General features: G+C 54.8%; 1 protein-coding gene across 1 annotated transcript; it reads right to left on the reverse strand.

Annotated features, from left to right (window-relative positions):
* Positions 1–2551: 2551 nt before the first annotated feature.
* VWA1 (von Willebrand factor A domain containing 1) lies at positions 2552–15521 on the reverse strand. The gene is made up of 6 exons (XM_084300021.1): positions 14930–15521; positions 9668–10231; positions 6147–6425; positions 5241–5513; positions 4702–4971; positions 2552–4053 (listed from the first exon to the last, which is right to left on the reverse strand). Exons 1-6 carry the CDS (start codon positions 15000–15002, stop codon positions 4013–4015), a joined length of 1500 nt encoding a protein of 499 aa, XP_084156147.1. The 5' UTR covers positions 15003–15521; the 3' UTR covers positions 2552–4012.
* Positions 15522–21108: the final 5587 nt, after the last annotated feature.

Here is a 21108-nt window from a genome sequence, read left to right on the forward strand (position 1 = left end):
GCCGAAGAGCCACGACATGGCGGCCTCCTCCTCCTCCTCCTCCTCTTCCTCCTGGCCCCGCCCAACCGGTAGCCCCCCGCCGGCCGCCCGCCACGCGCCGCTCCCCGCTCCCCGCGCCGCCCCCCGATTGGCCCCGGCGCCGTCGCGCGGGTGACGTCCCCCCCCCGGCAGCCAATCGGAGGCGGGTTCCGGGGGGCGGGGTGAGGACGGGGAGAGCGGAGGGACAAACTAAGCGAGGAGGCGTTCGGCCCCTAGCAACGGGCGCGTGGCGGCGTTGCCATGGGAACGGCGCGGGCCCAGCGCCACGGGAACAGCGCCAAAATGGCGGCTGGGTGGGTGGGTAGGGGGGCATGGGGAAGGGGGAGAGAGGGGAAATGAAGCACAGAGTCACAGGACCATTATGGTTGGGAAAGACCTTCAAGATGGTCCAACCATCACCCTGCTAACCGATGTCACCCGTTAAAATGTGTCCCCAAGCACCACGTCCAACCTCTCCTCAAACACCCCCAGGGATGGTGACGCCACCACCTCCCTGGGCAACCCGTCCCTAACCACACTTTCCTAACCCTAAGCGCGCTTTCTGACAGAAATGTCTCCTCATTCCCAACCTAAATCTCCCCTGGCACAACTTGAGGCCGTTCCCTCTAGTTCTATCACCAGTTATCTGCCAGAAGAGCCAACCCCCAGCTCCCCACATCCTCCTTTCCAGTGATAGTAGAGCACAATGAGATCTCCCCCTAAGCCTCCTCCTCTCTTTTAACCTGCCCCTTCCACCACAAGCCCACCAGAACAAGGAAATGTGGCCAGGCAGCCAGGGCTTGCAGTGTGGCTACCAACCAGGATTGAAGTCAGCATCCACCAAACTCCAACAGCACTGCAAACACACCCACCTGGCTTCTCTGGAAATAACAAATCAGTGATGGAGATGGCATTAATCGGTCCCAGGAGATGCCTTGCTGATGAAGGTGGCCCTTTCTTTTCAATGTAGCAGACTCCTTTATTCATTTATCCTTCTGCTGAACCAGGAAAAAGAATCAATGTGCTTGTGGCTGATACAGAGGTGTATCTCACTTTGCAGAAACTAATCCTAATCAAATTGTTTGTAATGTTTGTAATGAACATGAGAGGAACAGAAAATGGGAGAAAAGGAAAAAAATATGGAAAGTAGCTGTAAAAATCAGAAACATAAAGATCATGTGTAAAGTCCTGAAGTCTGAAATAGTGTGAAATGCAGAATACAGCCTAGGTCATCTTCAGCCTCAATGGTTTGTGCTCTCATCCTAGAGAAGTGTTCAGGTGTCATACCCACTGTACCAGTACAGACAAGATGCTTAAATAACCCTAGAAATCACTAGGCCTTAGTTAAAAGATATAAAATAGTTTAACTTACCTGCCCACCTTGGAATTTTCGTGCTCATGGGTACTACTAGTTCAGACAAGATTTAAGGGACATTGATTTTTTTTGGCTTCTTGTAAAGGAATTTTTATTCACTGAAGCTGAAACATTGAGACTGACATATTTCTGCCCACATATTTCTGACATTTTTTTTGGCAGGGGTGGGGGTGAAGTTCCGTGTAAACCAGACTATGAAGTCATGGGTGGAATGCTTGTTTTTAAGTCATTTAAAATTGAGATAAATACCAGCTTTTGAACCCATACCTCTCCTTTGAACAAAAGCTACACTTAGCCAATTTGTCCTTACTGCCATCAAGAACGAAGGAATCATTCAATAGCTCTTGTATTTTATATTTAATTGACTGTCTTCAAAAGGGTGTGTTACAATTGGGGGAATCTGAATGTATTAGTAAGCTATGCAGGGAGTTGTGCAAAATTAAACAATCTCTGTCCTACAGCAAGATTGAACAAGATACCTTATTGCGTGAGAGCTTCCAGAGGCTTTATCTTTCCCTCAGCACAGAGTCTCCATTAAGATTAATCAGTCACAAATACACATTCCAAAGTAAAACACAAATCAGAAGAAATCTTCGTATCGAGTTAATAAATGACTCATCTCCCTCCCATCCCTCCTGTGCAAGGAAACAGCCCAAGGCAAATGTTCCATAAACCTGGACATGACGAGTTTGGAGCTCAGTGACAAAGTTCCCCTCAGCTCCAAAAGGAACTCATTTTAAGGAATCCATAAGCAGAGCTATGAAGGGTTTGCAGAGTGGAATGATAGTGCATGGAGGCTCTCCAAGCACGGCTTTAAAAAAGTGTTCTGTGTGTCGAACAAATAAGCAATAAATTTAAAATATTGCAAGCATTACCAAGGGAAGGTGTTCCCACTGGTGCTGGTTTTGGTTACCAGAGGAGTAGCTGTATTTCTTTATAGCCGTAAGCCCCGAATTTTGGAACTGTGCTTCTCAAATGGCTTTGTCACTAGCTACTCTAGCTACTAAGATTGTCTTTTTTTTTTTTTTTTCCTTCCAACTCTCCTTTCTGAAGAGTAGCTTAGTGACAGCCAATTCAAGCGTGGGGCTTGGGAAAAAAAAAAAAAAAAAAAAAAAGGAAAGAATCAGATTCATTCTTCTCCCATAAAAACCTGAATTCTAAATGTAGCTAAAGCTTAGCACCAAGTAGGAGCCCAGGACAAGACAATTTAAAGATGTTTTAGGAGTCTTCAGAGCACAGAGGACAGAGCCTGGAATGATAGTGCTGGAGACTTACAGCCCCTAATTAGCCATAGAACAGGCTAATTAATCTCAATATAGCTGCTCTGATGGCAAGACTCATACCTAAGTTGATGTGACTGATTGCAGGTACGCCACAGTAATTTAGTGGTCACAATCCAGGCAGTAGTACCCTGTTGTGTTGTTTGGAGCTGCGTGGTTATATGAGAAACCAAAATAACTGCTTCAGATGGCCTCACAGTCTGGCCTTTCTGGACTCACTGCTGCTCCTTGAGCTCAGCTGACGGCTGAAAGCTTTGGGTTAGAGTAGCCTGCCGGGGAAGCAAATTCCCAAGTTTTCTGAGTTTTATGCTCTCTCAGGCTGTTATCAGATCCCAAGGCAAATGACTCAGGGGAACTGAATCCTTCAAAGTCCAGATGGGATCTGTAAGTTATTGCAGCAAACTTAGCACCAGTGCCAGTGTTGATGAGACTCAAGAATTCAGCAGGCAGACGTGAACAAACTTTTCTCCTAGAGCACTCCAAACTTTTCTCCTAGAGCACTCATCGACAGTACTTGTCAGCCCTGGCCTGGCATGGTCCTGTTGTTCCATTCCTCAGAGTTCACCGACCAAGCTCTGCCACAAACCAAAAAACTGGGAAAACTAGATTATTCTTACACTTTGTGGAAGGTCCTTTATAAAGTGTTTCCATGTCCTGGCCACAGACCAAGTGGGTTAATAACCTCTTTTCTTCTTCTCAGAAATCCTGGTGGCTTTGACCAGGTCTCCTCTGTGTAGTGTACATTCTCTGTGCATGTTATTCTTTCTGCTAGTGCTTTTACCTTCCATCCCTGAGATGCTATACTTTTGGGATGCCTAATATGAAATACCTATTGCATACACTGGATGAGTTGGAGGAAAGCTGCTCTTTGTCAATATTAATGGCTATTGACAGTTCGTAATCTCTCTCTGAGTGCAGGTGCCCAGAATAAAAGGCCAGTGCAGTAAACAGCTGTGTCTTGAATGTGCTCATAGGCTGCAAAAAATACAACTGTATCAACATTTAATAAATAGAGAATAAGCAAGCAATAGTGAGGATTCATCGGGTTGCTTTTGTTTGTTGTTTTTCAGGCATGTTTTTGTACAAGAAAGGGTACGGATTTGGCATCTAGCAGTTGGATTGTTGGTTCCGTTCAGCCAAACCAGATCTTTAAGCTTTGCAAGAACTTGAAGTAGGACAGCCTTCAGAGGTGACAACCAGGACAGCTCAACTGACAGTGCAGGCTGGGAAACGATCCGTGAGCTTTCTGGTTTCCTCTGCGGACCCCTCCGTGTTATCCAAGTCTTTGTCCAAGCGAGATCCCTTGCTCTGTGGGGGGATCAGTTCACTCTCGGGTCTGTCATGCTCTCTGTCTGTGCCTATATCCTCGGGCTTCTGTAGCTGCAAAGAACACAAAAAGCACAACGTCAGCTTCATCTACCCATTCTCCAAATGAGACTGACTCAGAGAACAGATGACCCTGTGGTCATCATCACCATTGCTCCGACCTCTTACTGGGAAAAAGGCTTCTGCCCTGGCAGACAGCTGCTTCTTAGCTTCTACTTCAGCCTCTTGAAAATCCTTTTGTGTTTCATCATAGTTAAGTGGCTTCTGGGCAGTGGAAGGAGGAAGACAGATGCCTTGTGCCTAAGTGGCTGTGTTTAGTAGTTAGCGTGTCCCTACTGTGTTGCAAATTGAAGGGTAGCCAAGAGTTCAAAAGCCTAAAATTGCACCTCCAATGCCCATGCCAGCTTTTTGCAATGTCCTTCCTCCCTGCCTCTGTCATTCCAAACCACCACCGAGTCCCCTGCACGCTTTTCCTCCTGCCTGCAAACACAATGCCACTAGGAGGAGTATTGCTCTTAGAAAAAGGGGAAAAAGCCTAGCTTTGGGCAATGCCCTCGGGGGTGCTAGCTGTGATGAAGCCCTGTTGACAAGCCAGATGATGAGCACAGGGTATTTCAGCCACCAGTGCTCCCCAGGGTTGGATCTCCACCACCCGAGTCCCCTTCAGGATGCTTTTCCCTGGCGAAAGGACCCCAGACTCACCCGGCTGCATGCGCACCATGCGGCACAGCCCCTTGCCGGCCTGGTTTTTGTACATGGGCTTCACGCACACTTTGTTGGTGGTGCCCGAAGGCAGGTCGGTGAGGAGCACGCTGTGGATCTGCGGCGACACGCTGATGAGGGACGAAGGGCCCGTTTGCCGCCGGCACCTGACTCGGTAGCCCAGGACCTTCCCGTCAGCGGCGTCCCAGGAGGCTTTCAGGGTGTTGGAGCCCATGTCTTCGAAGCGAAGGTGCCTCACTTTGGAGCCCTCTGCAAAAAAGCAGCTCCATGTTAGTGCGTGACATCTGTATGGAGCCATCCTCGCTGCTTGGCTCCCTGCTGCTCCTGAGGGGGCTCAGGAGAAGGGTCAGCCAGCCAGCCTGGGCTTCTCATCACTCCGTGCCTCCAGACTGGAGGACCTCAGCCCAACCAGTCCTTAACTTGTGCTACCAGCACCAAATCCTTCTGGTGGCACTGTCAGGTACTTGCTGGCCCCTTCCCACCCGCCTCCCTTTCGGCAGCGAGCGCTTCTCACTCACCTTCCTGCGTGCATGCTTTAGCTGACAGGGATTTCTCCTTTCCTGACCTGTAGATCGCCGTCACCGTCACCAGGTAGGTGGTGTTGGGTGCCAGGTTCTCCACCACGGTGCTGTTTCTCTTGCCATCCACCTCCAGCAGCTGCGCCGAGGCCCCGGGGAGAGGCCCGTACAGGACCTGGTAGGCGGCCACGCTGTCCGGCGTCGGAGCCCAGCTGACCTGGAAGCTGTGTGGGCTGGACTCCGAGATGAGAAGCTGAGCTGGAGTGATTTCCTCTGAAAGCAGAGCAAAGGGACGGGAATGGGTACGTAACTCGTGGCATCGGGGTGCTCTCAGAGGAGTAGAATTGACTTTGCAGCATGGTTTGCTTCCAGGAGGTGGAAGAACTACCCAGCAAGTGGATGTTTGTCATCAGCCAGCTCAGCACCCGCCAGCTCAGCCCTAAGGAAATGGTTTCTCCAGCTGTGCAGCACAGAGAGGGCACAACTACAGAGCCCAAACTGTTCCTGCATGCAGAAAATGAGTATGTGCACACCCCTGCCTGAAAAAGCCCCTGCTTCCAGAGCACTGCCCTCCCCTAGCTGTGCCTGCAGCTCCTGCCTTCCTCCCCCAGGACAAGGGGCTCTGCTTTCTTCCAAATTCTTGGGATTTTAAGGTTGGAAGGGCACCTCCTGGCCATCACATCTTATCACCTGTTCTGAGCAGGGCAGAACATCTCTCTAAGGAAAGAGTGAGCTGAGTGCCAGCAAAAAGACACCTTCTCCTCGCTCTGGTCTGGCCAGGCTGCAACCTTCTGCCTCCCCCAGCCAGACGGGGAGGCTGTGGGGTGCAGAGCAGGGGCTGTCCTGCTGGCTTTACATCCCTGAGGCTCATCCTCCCCTCCTCGGTCACGACTGAGCGCATTTTACCTGCCAGGGTGGTGACCCTTGTTGTCTGGGGAGGGAAGTAGTGGACGTTGGATTCAGGAACAAGAGCCACCTCGTAAGTGGTTTCTGGCATGAGGTTGCTCACTGTGAAGCTGGTGTGAGCCCCAGAGAGTTGCGTTGTCCTCTTGCCTGCCAGGTTGTTTGTCGGGGCGTACTCTAGGCTGTAGTAGCCAGTTTCTTGGGAGAGGAGCTCGGGCCACACCAGACGGAAGCTGCTTGAGGTGATATCCACTGCGTGGAGCCGATTGGCTTGGATAACATCTGGGAGAGAAGGAGGAGCAAGAAGTCACCGATGGCATTTATATTCAGAATACGGCACGCCAAAAATACAGGCCCTTTGGACGGGAGATGGGACCCACAGGGATGCTGGATGGCAGCAGAGTCACCGAGACTCTGAAAGGTTCAGGAGCACAAACCCAAACCCTCGAAGCCAAGCACAAAGCTTCAAAATCAGAAAGCAAATGGAAACTAAAATGGCAACGCTTGGATTTTCACCCCACTCCTACCCCCTGGGCAAGACCTTGTTGCCAAACAGAGCCCTCCTGGTGAACCCAAACCCCCAAATCTCATCGTGTAATGACCCCGCGGCCAGGAGGAAGGGGCAGCAGCCTGGGACCATCCAGCACTTGCTGAGTTCATCCCGGCTGTAGTTTCTCCCCCCGGCGTCTCACAGAGCTCCGTTGTTCCGTGACATTCAGCGCTCAGAGGCACTCTTGTGCTCGCCCCTCTCCGCCCCTGCACACCAGGGTCTCCGAGGCCGGCGGTACCTTTGTGCTCTGGACCCCCCATGCCAGGCGTGGGCAGCTCTCTCGGAGCCCCACGCTTCTCCCAAACCCCTCTGCCACCCCAGCCTTCAGCCACGCTCGATTTCCTGAGCCCCTGCTCCCTGCCCAGGGCGGGCAGAAACACCCAGGACTTTGCCTCTAGCTCTGGGAAAGCGGCACGGGGAGGCAGAAAGCAGCTCGATTTTTAAAAGCAACGCGAGCCTTTAAGAAGTGCATTCACTCTGCGCAGTCTCACTCCTGAAACCTTCTCAAGGCACCCTCCAGCTCCAGCCCAAACACTTTGCAGAGTAACGCAGGTAGCCCTCACTGGCTGCCCATCACACGGGGACACAAAAATCTGCCCCAGACCTGCAAGAGAACAGTGTCCGAGCTGGGATAAGACCAGCTCTCCTCCTCCGAGCTGCTGGCATCCCCACAAGCTCCCCGCACCGAGCGGAGCTGCCTCATTTTTTTCCTCTGAGCTGTCGCTTGGCTCTGGGGGAGGCAGGAGCGCTCCCCTGCGCTGTGCCCCTACCAGCAGCAGCGGGAGGAGGCAGCACCACGGACCTGGGGCTCTGCAGCCTCCTGTGAGCCCCACGACTGCCAGGGACCAAGCCACGGAGGAACTGGGAACAGAGGAAAGGTCCCGGTGCCAAAAACCTTGCCAAAAGCTGCAGGGATGGAAATGAGCGAGCCTGGAGGCAGGGTGCGGGGATGCTGCGAATAAATCAGGAGGGTCGAAGGGGTGCAGCACCTGAGGGACGTGCTGCAGGTGGCTCAAGCACCACCTCAGCCCCCTGCTGCCGGATTACAGATGCCCTGACCATTAATGAGGGCCATCAACCCCCGAAAACAGATGCCCACGGTGCTGGGAAGAAGCAGCGTGTTAACCTTGGGTGTCAGACCCAGGCAGTGCCCTCCTAGGAGCGCTCGGGGACGGCTCGGACCCGCTTGCCTCCCACCCGTGGTGACTCACACAGGATGAGCGTGGACACAGAAGCACCGCTCCGCGGCCGCAAGCTCGCTGGCATCCCATGAATGCTGGCAGGTCAAGATTAGACTTGCTGGAACGCTGCTGCTTTTATGATGTGTGCGAGGAGCACAGGCAGGCAGCAGACGAACCCCTTCCGCCCTGGAGCCACAACTTCAGCTGGGTTTTGGGACAACCCCACCTCTGCTTCGTGTTTTATTTCCCTGCTTTGACACGGAAGGGGTGATATGTTTCAGATCAGAAATCTGCACGGGGAGTGGCTGATACCTTGTGGCTGCTGTGCATGTGGGTTCCTGCACGACTGGGCTCAGAAATCGGTGCCAGAGGATGAAACGAGCCAGCGGTTGTCAGCTCAGCTGGCTGAGAGAAGAGAGAGAAGGGGATGCTAGCACAGCACCTGATGTTATCCCCAAAAAACACCTCGCTTTCACAATATACACAGGTCCAGGAGCAGGACGGATGCTGATGAAGGCTGCCTCCTCCAGGAAGGGGCAAGCAGCCATGTGTGGTTTTATTAGGGCTAACTCAGGCGATGTTACCTGTGCCTTAAAGCCTCACCCCCTGGATTCACTCGGGAATTTCGCCTCCCATGAAAACACCAGGCTGCTACATTTTAGACCTGGTGGATGCAAAGAATGTTGCCCTGGGGCACAAGAAAGTATTTATTAGCTTTGCAGATCTTATGATCTTCAAGACAATCCTGTGCTGCGGTGATACCCGGAGGATTTCTCCTTTTAAGATGCTATTTTGTACCACCTGGATTTGGGATGCACTAGAAGCTGAAACAGACACTTGAAAGGAAATGTCCAGGGGTTTGTGTGGTACTGCCCCATGCTCTTATGGCACAAAGGTGGCTGGCTGGAAGGGAACATGGTCCCTGGGCGGGATTTGCTAAACGGCATGGGCTGGAAATGGGAAGAAATTGCAACACGGGGAGGGTTCTGCAGAAAGGGTTACTTGGACACGCCTCAGCCAGCTCTGACGGACTCACAGAGCAGAAGCCAAGTGGGGAATTAAAACAGGATCTCCAACGGGGAAGAGAGCCTCCATAAAATGAATGGAAAGTCTGCAAAGTCCCAGTAACTCGCTCAGCTTTCCAAACAAACCCGGAGGCATCTGGGAGGCCGAGGCAGAGCCCCTGCTTTGCCATCACAGGCGCTCCCACCGCGAGGGCACGGAGGACAGGCATCACGCCGCGGAGCACGCAGCATTCCTGCTGCCTCATCTCTTGGCCCAGGGCCTGGCTTTGGGTCTCCTTAGCCCATTCCCTTTAAAACACGGGGCTGCTGAAAAAAAAAAGCAGCCTGATCTTGCTCTCTGCGCAGCCCCGGCCGTGCTGGCAGCGGAGAGCTGCTGCCCTGCTGAGCCCAGCGAGCTGGGCTGGGAGTTTCTGCGCTGGGCTGCGCAGCTGGCAGAGGCAGAACACGTTCCGGCAGGGGAGTGACGGAGCAAAAACATTCCTGTGCTGCAGTCGTAATGCTGATAGCAACAACCAGCACCCCTAATTGCTGGTGGGGAGGGAGCAGAGACCGCCAGCCACTCGTAGGCAGGGGCTGGGTGCCTCGCTGCGTGCCAGCACCGTGCCCGCACACGAGGCTGCGGGCAGGGCTAAACCCTCCCCAGGCACACAGCTTTCATTTGGGGCGGGCCGTGCTTCTGCGGATCAGAAGGACCGATGATTTGGGGGGCTCTCACACCTCCTGCCCCTGCTGCGGACTCCCAGGGAGCGCAGCCCGGCCCCGCCGTACCTAGCATAGCGTCCCGAAGCTCCTCCGTGATGATGGGCAGGTCGTCCACGTCCACAAAGTGCAGGTGCTTCTCGGGAGGCTGGCTGGCGGCCGCAGAGAGCTCCAGGTAATTCCCCCGGCCGGTGCTGACGATGAACACCGTCACCCCCATGTCCTTCAGGAGCTGCATGGGTTCGGAGATGTCGTCGGTGGAGAAACCATCCGTCACCCAAACCAGAACCTTGGGCACCTCCGGCCGGGCCCCGGCCTCGTTGCTGAAGAACTTCTCCTTGGCGTAGGAGAGAGCTTGGCCCGTGTTGGTGTCGCCCATCAGCTGCCGGGTGTCGCGGATGGCTTGCTCCACCCCGTCGCACGACTGGTAGCGGTCGAAGGGGAACTCCATGGTGGGGGTGGTGCTGATGTGGATGATGCTGGTCTGCACGTCCTTGGGGCCGAAGGAGAAAGGCTGCACGAGGTCCCACATGAACTCCTTCACCTTGGAAAACTCGTAGTAGGAGACGCTGCCAGAGCTGTCCAGCAAGAAGAGGATGTCTCCCTCCGCGTTGGAGATGGAGGGCTGGGCACCTGGCAAGGGAAGAGAGAGAGGGGGGGGTTATTTTTTTTTTTGCTGGTCTCACATCTAGGGAGAGGGTGGTGCTCTCCAGGAGCAGGGAGAGGAGCATTGGCTCCCTGCTCTCCCAGCTTCATTGCCAAGTTTGTTTCAAAGTCCTATATAGAGGCAGGAAATCAAGCACAGGAGCCAGTGTAGAGCAAAAAGCAAACCCACGAGCTGCAGCTCCTGCAAAAAAAAAAAATGCTTCTAAGCTCTGAGCTGCTCCTGCCTGTGCTGACATCTCTTGGTACTCAGCTCAGGCTGCTCTCGAGGACTTTCTGCTCTGAGCTGGATGCGGCCACGTCCCTGGAGCTGGGAGCATCCCACACCAGCCAACAGCTCGCCCCTGCCCCGTGCCAGGGATCCCTGAAGCCAGCCAGGGCTGTGGGCGAAGGTGCAGCAGCCCTGGGGCAGGAGCTGGTCCCAAGGAGGAGAGTGACTGCCGAGGTCGTGGCCCTTCATCTCCCTGCTTAGTGCCATGGCAGCGCCTGGAAGAAAATTGGGCCATATTTGGAAACGAAAAGAAGCGATAAAGAGAGTTAATGAGAAAAACTGCTGGCTCTGCTCTCCCAGGAGAGATGGCCGGTTCTCCGAACTGGCTGCAGCTCGCTTCAGAGGCTGTGGCCCGCACAAGCCTGGCAGGAAAATCCCCAATTTAAGCCAACGTTGGCAGGCCAGGGCTCTCCCTCCTCCCCACATCATTCATGCCACATCTTCCCTCGCCCCTCCGAACACGCCTGCCTGCCCTCCCCTGCTGCACCCCTACCCCAGGGGCTCTGGAAGGTGGCTGGGAAGGGGCTGCGCAGCCCCTTGGGTGCAGAAGGGTGCCCCACGGCAAGAAGAGCAAGCTCGGAGGGTGTGGCCCTCTCCATCTGACCCCTTTTCTTACCATTTCAATTAAAACCCCATGTGGAAGCGCGGACACACAGAGGAGTCCTTCTCCCACCCTTGGAGCTTGAGAGAATTACAGCAGCTGGAATACCAGGAACGAATCTGGAATCCTTTTAAGCACCACCCTGCTTTCTGATGGCTTTCGAGGCACAAGAAGGGAGAAAAAGAGAGCCTAGAGACCCCTGCCAGCTCATTTGGGCTCCTCCATTGGGGAAGGGATGGGGAATTCGGGGTGGCCAAGCGATGCGGGCGCTGGGCACAATGGCTGGGCGCTGGAGCCACGCGCGGGAGCCAAAACCACAGGGCAGCAGGGAGCTGGATGGAAAGGCTCCCGTAAAATTAATTGCTCCGAGGAGACGGCTCATGCAAACAGCTCTGCCCCTGCCGAGAGACACGCCAAGGCAGGCCCGGAGACAGCAGCGAGGAGCCGGGGTGCCGACAAGGAGCCGCCACGAGACGGCAAACCCAGGGCAGGGGGGGAAAAAGAGGGCAGGGAAGTGGCTCAGGCCCGAGCCACGGGGGGATTGAGCCTCTTGGACTGCTCGTGGCCACGCCATCTAAATGTGCAGCCAGGTCGTGGGTGCCCCTTGCTGCTACGGAGAGCTGGGCAGCCCGGGGAGGGGTCCCTCGGCTCGCCCCTGCGCGAGGGGCTGGCTGCGAGCGCGGAGCCGTGCCAGAGGCATGAGGAGACAGCTGGAGGAATCAGGTGGAGCCTCCAGAAATGGAGAGGCCGTCGGAATTACTCAGAGGTGACTGAGCGGGAGATGCCAGGAGGAGGCAGAAGTGGAGGGCGGCCAGCCCTGCGTGAGCCAGCACGACTCGGCCCCGCGCTGCAGGCACACGCCCGGCAGCCTGGCACCCGGAGCGGAGCAGAAAAGCAAAGCCAGGGCCAGCCAGCTCTCCCTGCAGCCCACGGAAAGCAGGGATGTGTCTCTGTCACGTCACCCGGAGGCTCCAGGTCCCTGCCACGGGCTCCCCAGGGCAGCAGCGGCTCTGCTCCGAGCTTCTTGCTGCACGAAGCAGAGGCACGTAGCCACGGCCCTCCGCTGGAAGAGGGACAAGCCACTGTCTTGGCTGGTAAGATGCAGCGAGAAATATTGGCAAGGCGACCGCCTCTTCCCAGCAAGAAATCTTCTGTCCCCGTTTCTCCCCTCTGCTCCCCACTTCTCCGAGCGGGGCCGTGTGTTTCCTGAGTGTTGCAACGAGCAGCTGGGAAGGCGGCTGGCCCTGGCAGGGCAGCGATCAGTGGCCAAAGGACATCGCTCGCCAGAGGAAAACAAGCTCACGTGCAGCAGCACATGCAAGGGGAGCCTCGGGGTGCCAGAATGACCCCCAGAGGGGGCTCACGGGGGTGATAACCCCCATGAAGCACCTGCTAAGGGAGGAGAATCCTGCAGGAGAGTCGAGAGCCAAGCTGCTGTCAAATGGCACTGGAGCGTGCCATGGAGAGGCAGGTGTAATTCAGCATCCTGCCCCGTCGGGGCTGGAAATAGCTGCGTGGGTTAGGAAGCTGTGCAGGGAGAGCTGCAGCTTGACACCGCCCGGGAAGGGGGGTTGGTGGAAAGCTTGGGTTGGCAGCAAATGGTGAGCAAAGGCAAGTGGTGCTGGTGGGCAGGGGGTATTTTGGGAGCCGTCCGTGCGGATGGGCTGCGATCAGGCCAGCACCATCACAGCCACTTCAACGCTGAGTAAGGTGGAAAGAAATCCCTCCCCGACGGGCTGGGTCAGTAGAAAGGATCCCCCCCCAAAAAAAAAACTAGATGAAATCTCGCCGCAGGGATGCAGGGAAGTGACTGGGCACGGCACCGTCCGTCCCTTCGGGTCTCGCCTTGCAGTTCCCTCATCCTCCTTGTTGTTCTTTGTCCTCCCTCCAACACAAACATCTCCCCCGTGCCAGAGGTGGGGCGCCGGGGATTTGTTACCAGCAAATCCCTGCCTTACGCAAGCAGCTGCTGTTTTTGAGCCGTCTCCTTGCTTTTCACCATAGAGCATCGGCCGCTTGGCTGGGCACCAAAGGGAGATTCCCCACTATTTTGTAGGGTTCGGGGAAAAGGGGCACCTGCTCGCATCTCCCTGCCTCCTGCACCATCATCGTGTGCTCTGGGGAGCGAGGAATAACTGCAGGGCCTGTGCTAGCACTGCTGTTGGGCAAAGGAGAGGCTTAGAGAGCAGCAGAAAAAACCTGGCAGCATCCTTCTGTCACCCTCCAGCTGGCACCTGGTCGATTGGCGAGGACCAGCCGTGCAAAGGAGGCTTTTGAAGGGGTCCATAAGGAAGCAAAACGTCTCCGTGGAGTCCCGGTGCTGCCTATTTAAATGTTTGGGTGTTTCCAGGAGGAAAACAGCCAGAGTTGTGCGTCCTGCACCGAGATGCTGACAGGAGACATCCGCTCCAAGAGCTCCCCGTGCTCTCAGCTGGGACCTGCAGGCACGCCACGTGCAGGAGTTGCGTGGGACTTGCAGCGCGCGGAGCAAAAAGGGCTCAACAGCCAAAAAAGATCGCGTCCTGTCTCGGTTAATTACGTTTGAAATCCCACACTTGTCTTCCCTTCTTACTAGCTGGCCACGCAAAGCAACTACATGTGGAGCCGAGCGCGGAGGCCGAAGAGCACGGCCCGTGCCTCCTACAAAACCCCGGGCTGTGCCTACCCCACAAAAGCCAGCCTCTCTTTGTCCCCTGCAGCTAATAAAGCCACCAAGACCCCAGGAAACAGAGGTAGGACCGTGCATCCTCGTGGCTCCGATGGTTGCTGTCATCGTACGATGCCGGCACACCGCAGCAGCCCCAGACAAGAGCCAGCCCGTGCCCAGGAGCCCCGCCGGCCTGGCTGTTTGCTCAGGGTTAATTTTGGGAGTGGGTAACATCTGGAGCACGGCACAGCCCCTCGGGAACGTCACAGCTTGCTTCATCGCCTGCCCTGAAGGTCTGAGCCTGGTTTGTAGCCTGGGCTGGGGCGGGATGGTAGGGATGACGGCTGCCCGGGTGGACACGGAGCACTGTGAGCACGCCGGGGGCACGATTCCTGCAGCAGCCTGCATCTCCAGACCCCAGCGTGTGTCACCCACAGACAGAATCCAGCCCCTGTAACGGGATCCGAGCCACAGCCACGGGCTGGTCTGCACACCAGGCAAGGAAACAGCCCCCAGCAGCCGGGGCTGCTCCCTGGGGCTGAGGATCTGTGCCACAGACCAGCAGCTCACGTCTCCTTTCACACTCGATCACTCTTCCCAAGTACAAACTCCAGGGCAAACAGGCTGCAGCCAGCAGCAGCCCGGAGCTGCCCCTGCCCAGCACTGCCCAGGGAAATTCATCTCCTGCACGTCCCCCACCCCGCTGTCAGGTCTGTGACACCCACCCACAACCGTTTCCCCGAGCAGCAGTCAAGAGAAAGCTTTGTAAGGAGGAAACACTGAGATTAAGGCACGGAGACTGGGTGGAGAGCAACGGGAGGGGTACGGGATCAGTCACTGCTTTCACTCCTCTTACTCGGGGTGCCCCCTGCGTGGGGAGCAGTGGGGTCGGGGCTCTCCACGCAGTTACACTGAACTCTGCCACCTTCTGATCCAGTGTCTTTCCCACTGCTGGAAACGAGGGAGATAAGTTTTTTTTTTCTAACACGGCGATTTTAGAGCAGCTCTCCCTCCTTCTGTCCCGGCGCCAGCAAAGCAACCTCCATGTATAACCACCCAGAGGTTTCACACCCAGCTAAGGCAGCAGCATAATTTGGGCTCGGTTTCCACCCAGGAGGGCTTTTGGGGTGCGGATCCGTAGGCACTCACCTCTGCAAGGTGCCTCCTGCCCCGCCGCCAGCTGCAGCCAGACACCGAGCGCAAGCGCTGCCTCGGCCAACATCTCAAGGGCTGCTCCTCGGGCCAGCTACCTTAAATCCAAAAGCTCGGCTCTGGGGAGGCAGGCGAAAGGCTCAACATCGGTCATATTACGTGCAAGGATCCAGCAGGTCCCGGGGTGCCGCTTGGACGCTGCTCATGCCGAGAAAACCAAACTCGTCTTTATTTTTCCAAGCTGCAGTGCGATCCCCGAGTCTTTTATCGCCCTTTTCCCCTCTCCTCCGGGGCGCACACCCCGCTCGCTGCTGGGGATGGCTCGCAGGCAGCCTGCGTGCGGCTGGGCTGGGGTGCGAAATCTGCGCCTGCAGATAAACCACCGGCCCTGCGAGACACTGGCAGAGCTCCAGCTGCGAGGAAGGAAAAAAAAAAAAAAAGGGAAAGAAAAAAAAAAAAAGAGAGAGAGAGAGAGAGAGAGACGGCTCGGAGAAATCCAAAGCTGCTCTCTCCGCTCTGGAATGAGCTAGAAGAAGAAAAAAAACAACACGTATATAAAGGAAAGAAAAAGTAGCAAGGCTGGGGAGCGCGCCCTGCCCTGGGAATATTGGCTAATCCTTTGGGAGGAGGCAGGAGGAAAGCTGCCCAGGTCCTAGCGCTACCCAGCACGTCCCAGCCCAAGGCAGCAGCTGAGAGCTTGTACCAGAAATCCCTCCGGCTTTTCACCCTCTCTTTCACCCCTAGAGGAGACTCTTGCCGCTGACCAAAAGTCCCGAGCAAACCTTGCTTCCCTTCTCCTGCCTGCCCAGCCACCCACAGCTCTGCAGGAGGAGGTGACGATATTCCCCTGCCCTTTTTCCCCCACTTTTGGATCGCCCTGTTTGTCTGGATCCCCTCTGCCTGAGAGCAGGGAGTTGCTGGGGTTTATCCTGGCATCCTCGTCCCAGCCCTGCAGGGACGAATTTTTGATTTTGAATTTTTGCCGCCCTGCAGGGGATAGATTTTTGCAAGGAAATAAAGAAAAAGAAAATGTTTAGTTAACTCCTATCGCCAGCAGTGGAAAAAAACATATATGTATGTCGTACTTCTGGACAGATCCAAGACATTACTAGTAAGGAAAAGCTGGAAAATCACAGCTGGTTGTGAAGAAAGCAATCGATCGTCATCTCCTCTAACATGGGGAGTGACCAGCCAGACAGGATAAAAAATAGCAAAGGAGGAAAGTTTAGAAGCCGGTGGGATTTCTGAAAGCAGTGAGCCATATTTCCCCCAATTTGATTTTGCCTCTCCTGGGAACTATAACAGAAAGAAGTAAAAAAAAAGTGAGCAAGAGTTTTGAGCCAAGGACTTTGCAGGACGGAAAAAAAATCATAATCCAAACTCATCAAGCAAATGGAAAGCCTAAGAAATGAGATCCAACCGAGAAACCTCGGAGACAGCCAGCGAAACGTCAGGGACACTTGTTTGTGCTTCTCCTCCCAGCCTCGCTGCTGGGTACCCAGCGTTGGGCTGTTTGATGCCTCACACCTGGGGATCACGGACTTAGGGGAAGGATTCAGCCTCACCCATTGATTCATGCAGGCTGGAATAAGTGTCATTATTCCCCCTGCTCTGGTACCTACATTGTATAGCCTGCGAGATCCCCTCAAAGAAGGTGCCTGGATCCTGGTGTGGTGGCCAAATGCTGGCTGGTTTGGGCCCCAGCAGGGAGCTGTGCTCATTTACCAGTGCTCATGAGGGCAGCAGGACGTGCAGGTGCTCTAGCAGGGGAGCTGTCAGGCCGTAGCCTCTTCCAACAAGCAAACTTTTGGGGAAAAATTGCACAAAGCAAGGCACACCACGAATGGTGCTCCCAAACTGCCTCAACTTCCCCGTCTGCAGTCGTAGAGGACAAAGCAGTAGAAATTTCTTGGTCCTGACTCCCCGTGCTGATGGAGGCACGTTCAGAGCCCCTCAACTATGTCTGGTGGGGACGTGGAGATGATTTCCTTTTATTACTCACTTCCCAAGGAACTCTTTGCATAGAAGGGTTGCTCATAGTTTCCCTTTTCTGTCAATTTATCAATGTAAATGCCATTCGGCATCACACCCAGCAGCCTGGAGAGATTTCAGCTTTTATCTCCACAGAAGTCCCGCTAGGGTAGGAGGAAGCAGGAAAAAACAGCCTGGAAAATAATTAGATCTTACACAATTTCATTTTATTTTTAAATGTTACTGTAACAGACAGATCCTGTTTCCAGTAAGGCTGGTGCATGCGTGCGCCGCTTCTTCAGAGCTGATGCACCCTGCCCTCTGAAGGCAACAGCATCACCCCAGCTTCATTTCTGGTTAAATATGACAAGAGCCTGGCTGCAGGTCTCAAGGGAGGCTCAGGGACAATTTGTGCTTGTTATAAATAGCCAAATCACCAGATTTTAATTGTGGTAGCGCAGAGCTCCCAGCAGCGTCCACACTTCGGTGTTTCACGGGTTAGTCCCTAAAAATGTAGGGTCTGATACTCGCAGAAACCCTCAGGGCTCAGAGGAGCACCACGGGGAGGCTCGGTGGTGGCCGCAGCAGCTGGGACATTGTGGGGCCATAAACAATCTGCAGCTTCTGAAGAGATGCAATATCCTCTGAGGCACATTGCAGCTGGAACAAACTGGCCTTCTGGCACACGGCCGTTCCTCAGCCCTACATAAAAGCTTTTGTTTGGAGGGGGCTCTCTCTACATATGGGAATTTGGAAATTCCCCGCTTGGAAAGGAAGTGAAGCAGCTCCAAGGGACTGGAAGGAGGACGGGGGAAGCAGCTCCCGTCGATGTGGAGGTGGGCAGCCGGTCGTGGTGCTCAGCCCGGTCACCGACCCCAGAAGTGCCACCGCAGCAGGATGGGGCCCCACGCTGGCAGTTCTCAGTTAACAGCGTGTCATCCCATCTCCAAGTCAGCTCTTATTTCTGTGAAGGCTTTGGAGAGGAGCTACAAAAATAGCGAGTTCACTCACGGAGCTCCCCGGCTGTGTTTTTCTCAGGAGCTGCCCAATGATTTAAACAACTCCCCGGTGAGGCCTGTAGGAGATCTCCTTCATCCCAGAGCACCCAGCACAAAGACAGAGCCACTGCTGGGGCAAAGTGCAGCAGCTTTTCAACTACACCCAGCTGCATTTGGGTTTGTAAGAAACTAAAGATTTGGGTCCGTAAGAAACTCATGGGACAGTCCTACCCTAGAAGAATGCAACTTCCCCCCTCAGAGCAGTGTTGGGACACTTGGAGGCCACTTCCCACCACGGATACCAAAGAGCTGACCGTGGATTTACCAGGCCCCTCTCCTGAGTCTGGGAACACCCCACAATAAGAAATGCTGCCCCAGCAGCAGGGCATTCTTGTGTTTTTTCTGCCCAGCACGGTGTCAAGCCAGGACACGGTGCCCCAGTTTTCCATCTGAGCAGCTTATTTGGAGCAAAGAATTGCTCCAAGCTCACAGGTAGCCAAGCACATCACGTGTAATGCAGAGAGGGGCAGTGTTCCCCAAGCAAATTCCTGCTCATGTGAGGTCCTTGGGTTCCCTGTGGCTCCTGCACACCACACAGATCACCCCTCAGGGTGTATGAGGCCAGGACAAGGGTGAGCTCTGAAGGAGCCAGCTCGTCACAAAGCACGGGGCAGAGCTGTGTCCTCTCCACCTGTGGACGGGGCACCTCTGTTGGGACTGAACCCAATGCAGCTGGTCCGATCCTGCCTTCTTGGGCATGTCATCATCCACGCCTCGTTTCTGGCAGTCCTCAGACAGCCGGAGCAGGCCGCTAGCCCCTCGCGATGCCTTTCAGAAAGGGTGTCATGGAGTGACCGAGAAGGCACGCATTGCTTTGAGTCATCAGCAGCAGTTTCACGCCTTTTCACTTATAAAAGGCCATTTTTGTCCCTTTCCAGTGAAACGGCAGTGGCTGACAGTGCTGGAACATGTGAGCAAGCCTTGAGTCGGGCCTTGAGGACACAAGGACATCTTGACTGCAAGCAGGCTAGGTGGGGGGGGTGACCCCAGCCAGCAACCAAGCATCAGCAGCAAGGAACTCAGGGGTCAAAGCACAGATGGTTTGATACGTGAAGGAAAGCCACAGACATAAGCAAAGCAAAACAAGGAGCTCATTCACTGCTTCCCTCAGAAGGCAGATGTTTCCTGGAAAGCAGGGCCTCCTGCAGCACGTGCAGCGGTTACTCGGGAGGACAAATGCCACAACCCAGAGTCCCCACGACCCCTGAACCCATTGCCAAGGGCACCACACACTAAGGAATACCCCTGGTGCCACCCCAGGCCAGCTGTCCCCAACCCTGCCCACCGCAGGGAGGCCAAAGCGGGAGAAGAAAGCTTCAGCGCTGCACAAGAACAGCTCAGCAACAGCCTCTGCACGGCTGTGGTACCAGTGCTGGTTTAATCGTGTGAGCACAGCAGACCCAGAGGGCTGTGGCAAGCCTTGGGACCACCAAGAGCCCTAAGGGTGCTGAAGCAATGCAAGGTGACTCCTCTGTGCCCTTCTCACAGCACCCAGGAGCTGCTGGGTTCTGGGGGGCCAGGCAGGAGGAGCAGGACTCCAGGCCCTGCAGCAGAAGTGGCTCTCCGCAAGACTTCAGGCTTCAGGCTTAGTCCAGAGGGACTGGGAAAGTGCTGGGCTTGGCCCTCCTTCTGTCCATCTGTCCGCCCTGTCCATCACCCATCTGGGACTAGAATGTCCTGGGTGCTCTGGCCACCTCGTAAATGTGTTCATGACAGTATCAGCAAGGCAGTCCTGGAAGGCAGGCCATAAATGCTGCATATGTAGTCAGCCCTGTTCCCTTACTGCTGTTTGATCACATCCAGTGGGTGCAAACGAGCCACAGGGACAGAGCAGCACTGGCAGAGCCAGGGCATGCCCCAGCTGGTGGTCCTGGTGCAGTTGTGGCTCTGCAAGCCCCCAGCTGCTAGAACTGTCCCAGAATGGCCCGGGGAACAAATCAGCCACTGCTTCTTTATTTGCGAAGGCATTTTCATTCCTTTAAAGTAGATCTTGCAGTGACACACCAGCCTGAGGCTTTACACTTATCTCCAAGCCAGCCATAAACATCCACTTGGCTGCTGTTAAGAGCTAGTGACATAAAGCTCTGTTATGGGCTGGAAGGGATGGTGCTAGGACAAACAGAGATCTGCGCGAAGCAGCTCTGAGACAGCCATGCCGGGGATGTGGCTGTGTAGAAGCCCTTTCAGGACCGCAGCAGGGCCAGATTTGTTTACAAGCTCACAAAACAGCGTGGAGTTCAACCAGCTTCTTGCTTTCACCTCGCCTCTGGGATGTGAAGTGTTTTCAGTGCGTAGGAACAAGTGAGCTCAGTTGCAGAGTTACAGGAGCAGGTCAAAGAGCAACCTGATACAGAGGTGGAAAAAACAAGCAGGAGGGCTGGATGCCAGCAGTGCAGAGCAAAGCTGAGGCACTTGAGCCTGGCTTGAGTCTGCCCCAGTGCAGGCTCACCCATCATCCAAACAACTTCAGGACACCTCAGACACAGACATTTCACCTTCTCCTTGCTCTCCTGCCTGGAAGTTTTACACCTCCTGTGCCCCAGGACTGCTCACAGCTGGGGTCAGCTGCTCCACAGATGTGGGAGTGAAGGGGAAAAGTGGGAGTGAAGGGAAAATTGGCAGAAACCATCAGGAAAAAAACAAACAAACAAACAAATAAAAAACAGCAAAAGTTGCTCATTACTCAGAAGCTACTGGATTTTTCCTGTAATTTGGGTCAGGAATAGCCAGCAACTAACATCAGCTCAGCCAGGACATCACACTGCAGCCCTGCAGGGACCCCAACACCGCTGCAGCCCTGCCCCAAAGTACTCCTCACACCAGGCTTCAGCAGGGAGAACACCAAAGGATTTTTGTTCCAGATCTGCCATGCTCGGTAAGTGGTCCCTAGAAGATGTAGCACGCTCCATATTGAGGTGAAATCTGTTCTTTTCCCAAAGCCAGGCTGCACTGCAGCCCTTCGGTCAATCCCAAAGCAGCAATGCCAACGGGACACACAGCGATGGGAACGCACAGAGCACGCGTGCCTGGCTGTGCAGCTCTGCTACCAGACTCTGCTTTGCACGTGGAATCAGAACCTGGGGGTCCCTGGCAGAGATCCTCCATGACTTCAGATTCCTGCCTCGTTTCCTCACACATTTTTTATTG

The sequence above is a fragment of the Netta rufina genome (assembly GCF_964035555.1).
Source record: "Netta rufina genome assembly, chromosome: 22".
NCBI classification, from domain to species: domain Eukaryota; kingdom Metazoa; phylum Chordata; class Aves; order Anseriformes; family Anatidae; genus Netta; species Netta rufina.

Bases quoted from the DNA above. Each gene is read 5' to 3' on its own strand.
- VWA1 (XM_084300021.1), bottom strand. From the start codon at position 15,002: ATGTTGGCCGAGGCAGCGCTTGCGCTCGGTGTCTGGCTGCAGCTGGCG. The intron at 10,232-14,929 runs GTGAGTGCCTAC...TTCCCTTGCCAG, and splicing joins GCAGGAGGCACCTTGCAGAG to GTGCCCAGCCCTCCATCTCC. The intron at 4,972-5,240 runs GTGAGTGAGAAG...GCTTTTTTGCAG, and splicing joins TAAAGCATGCACGCAGGAAG to AGGGCTCCAAAGTGAGGCAC.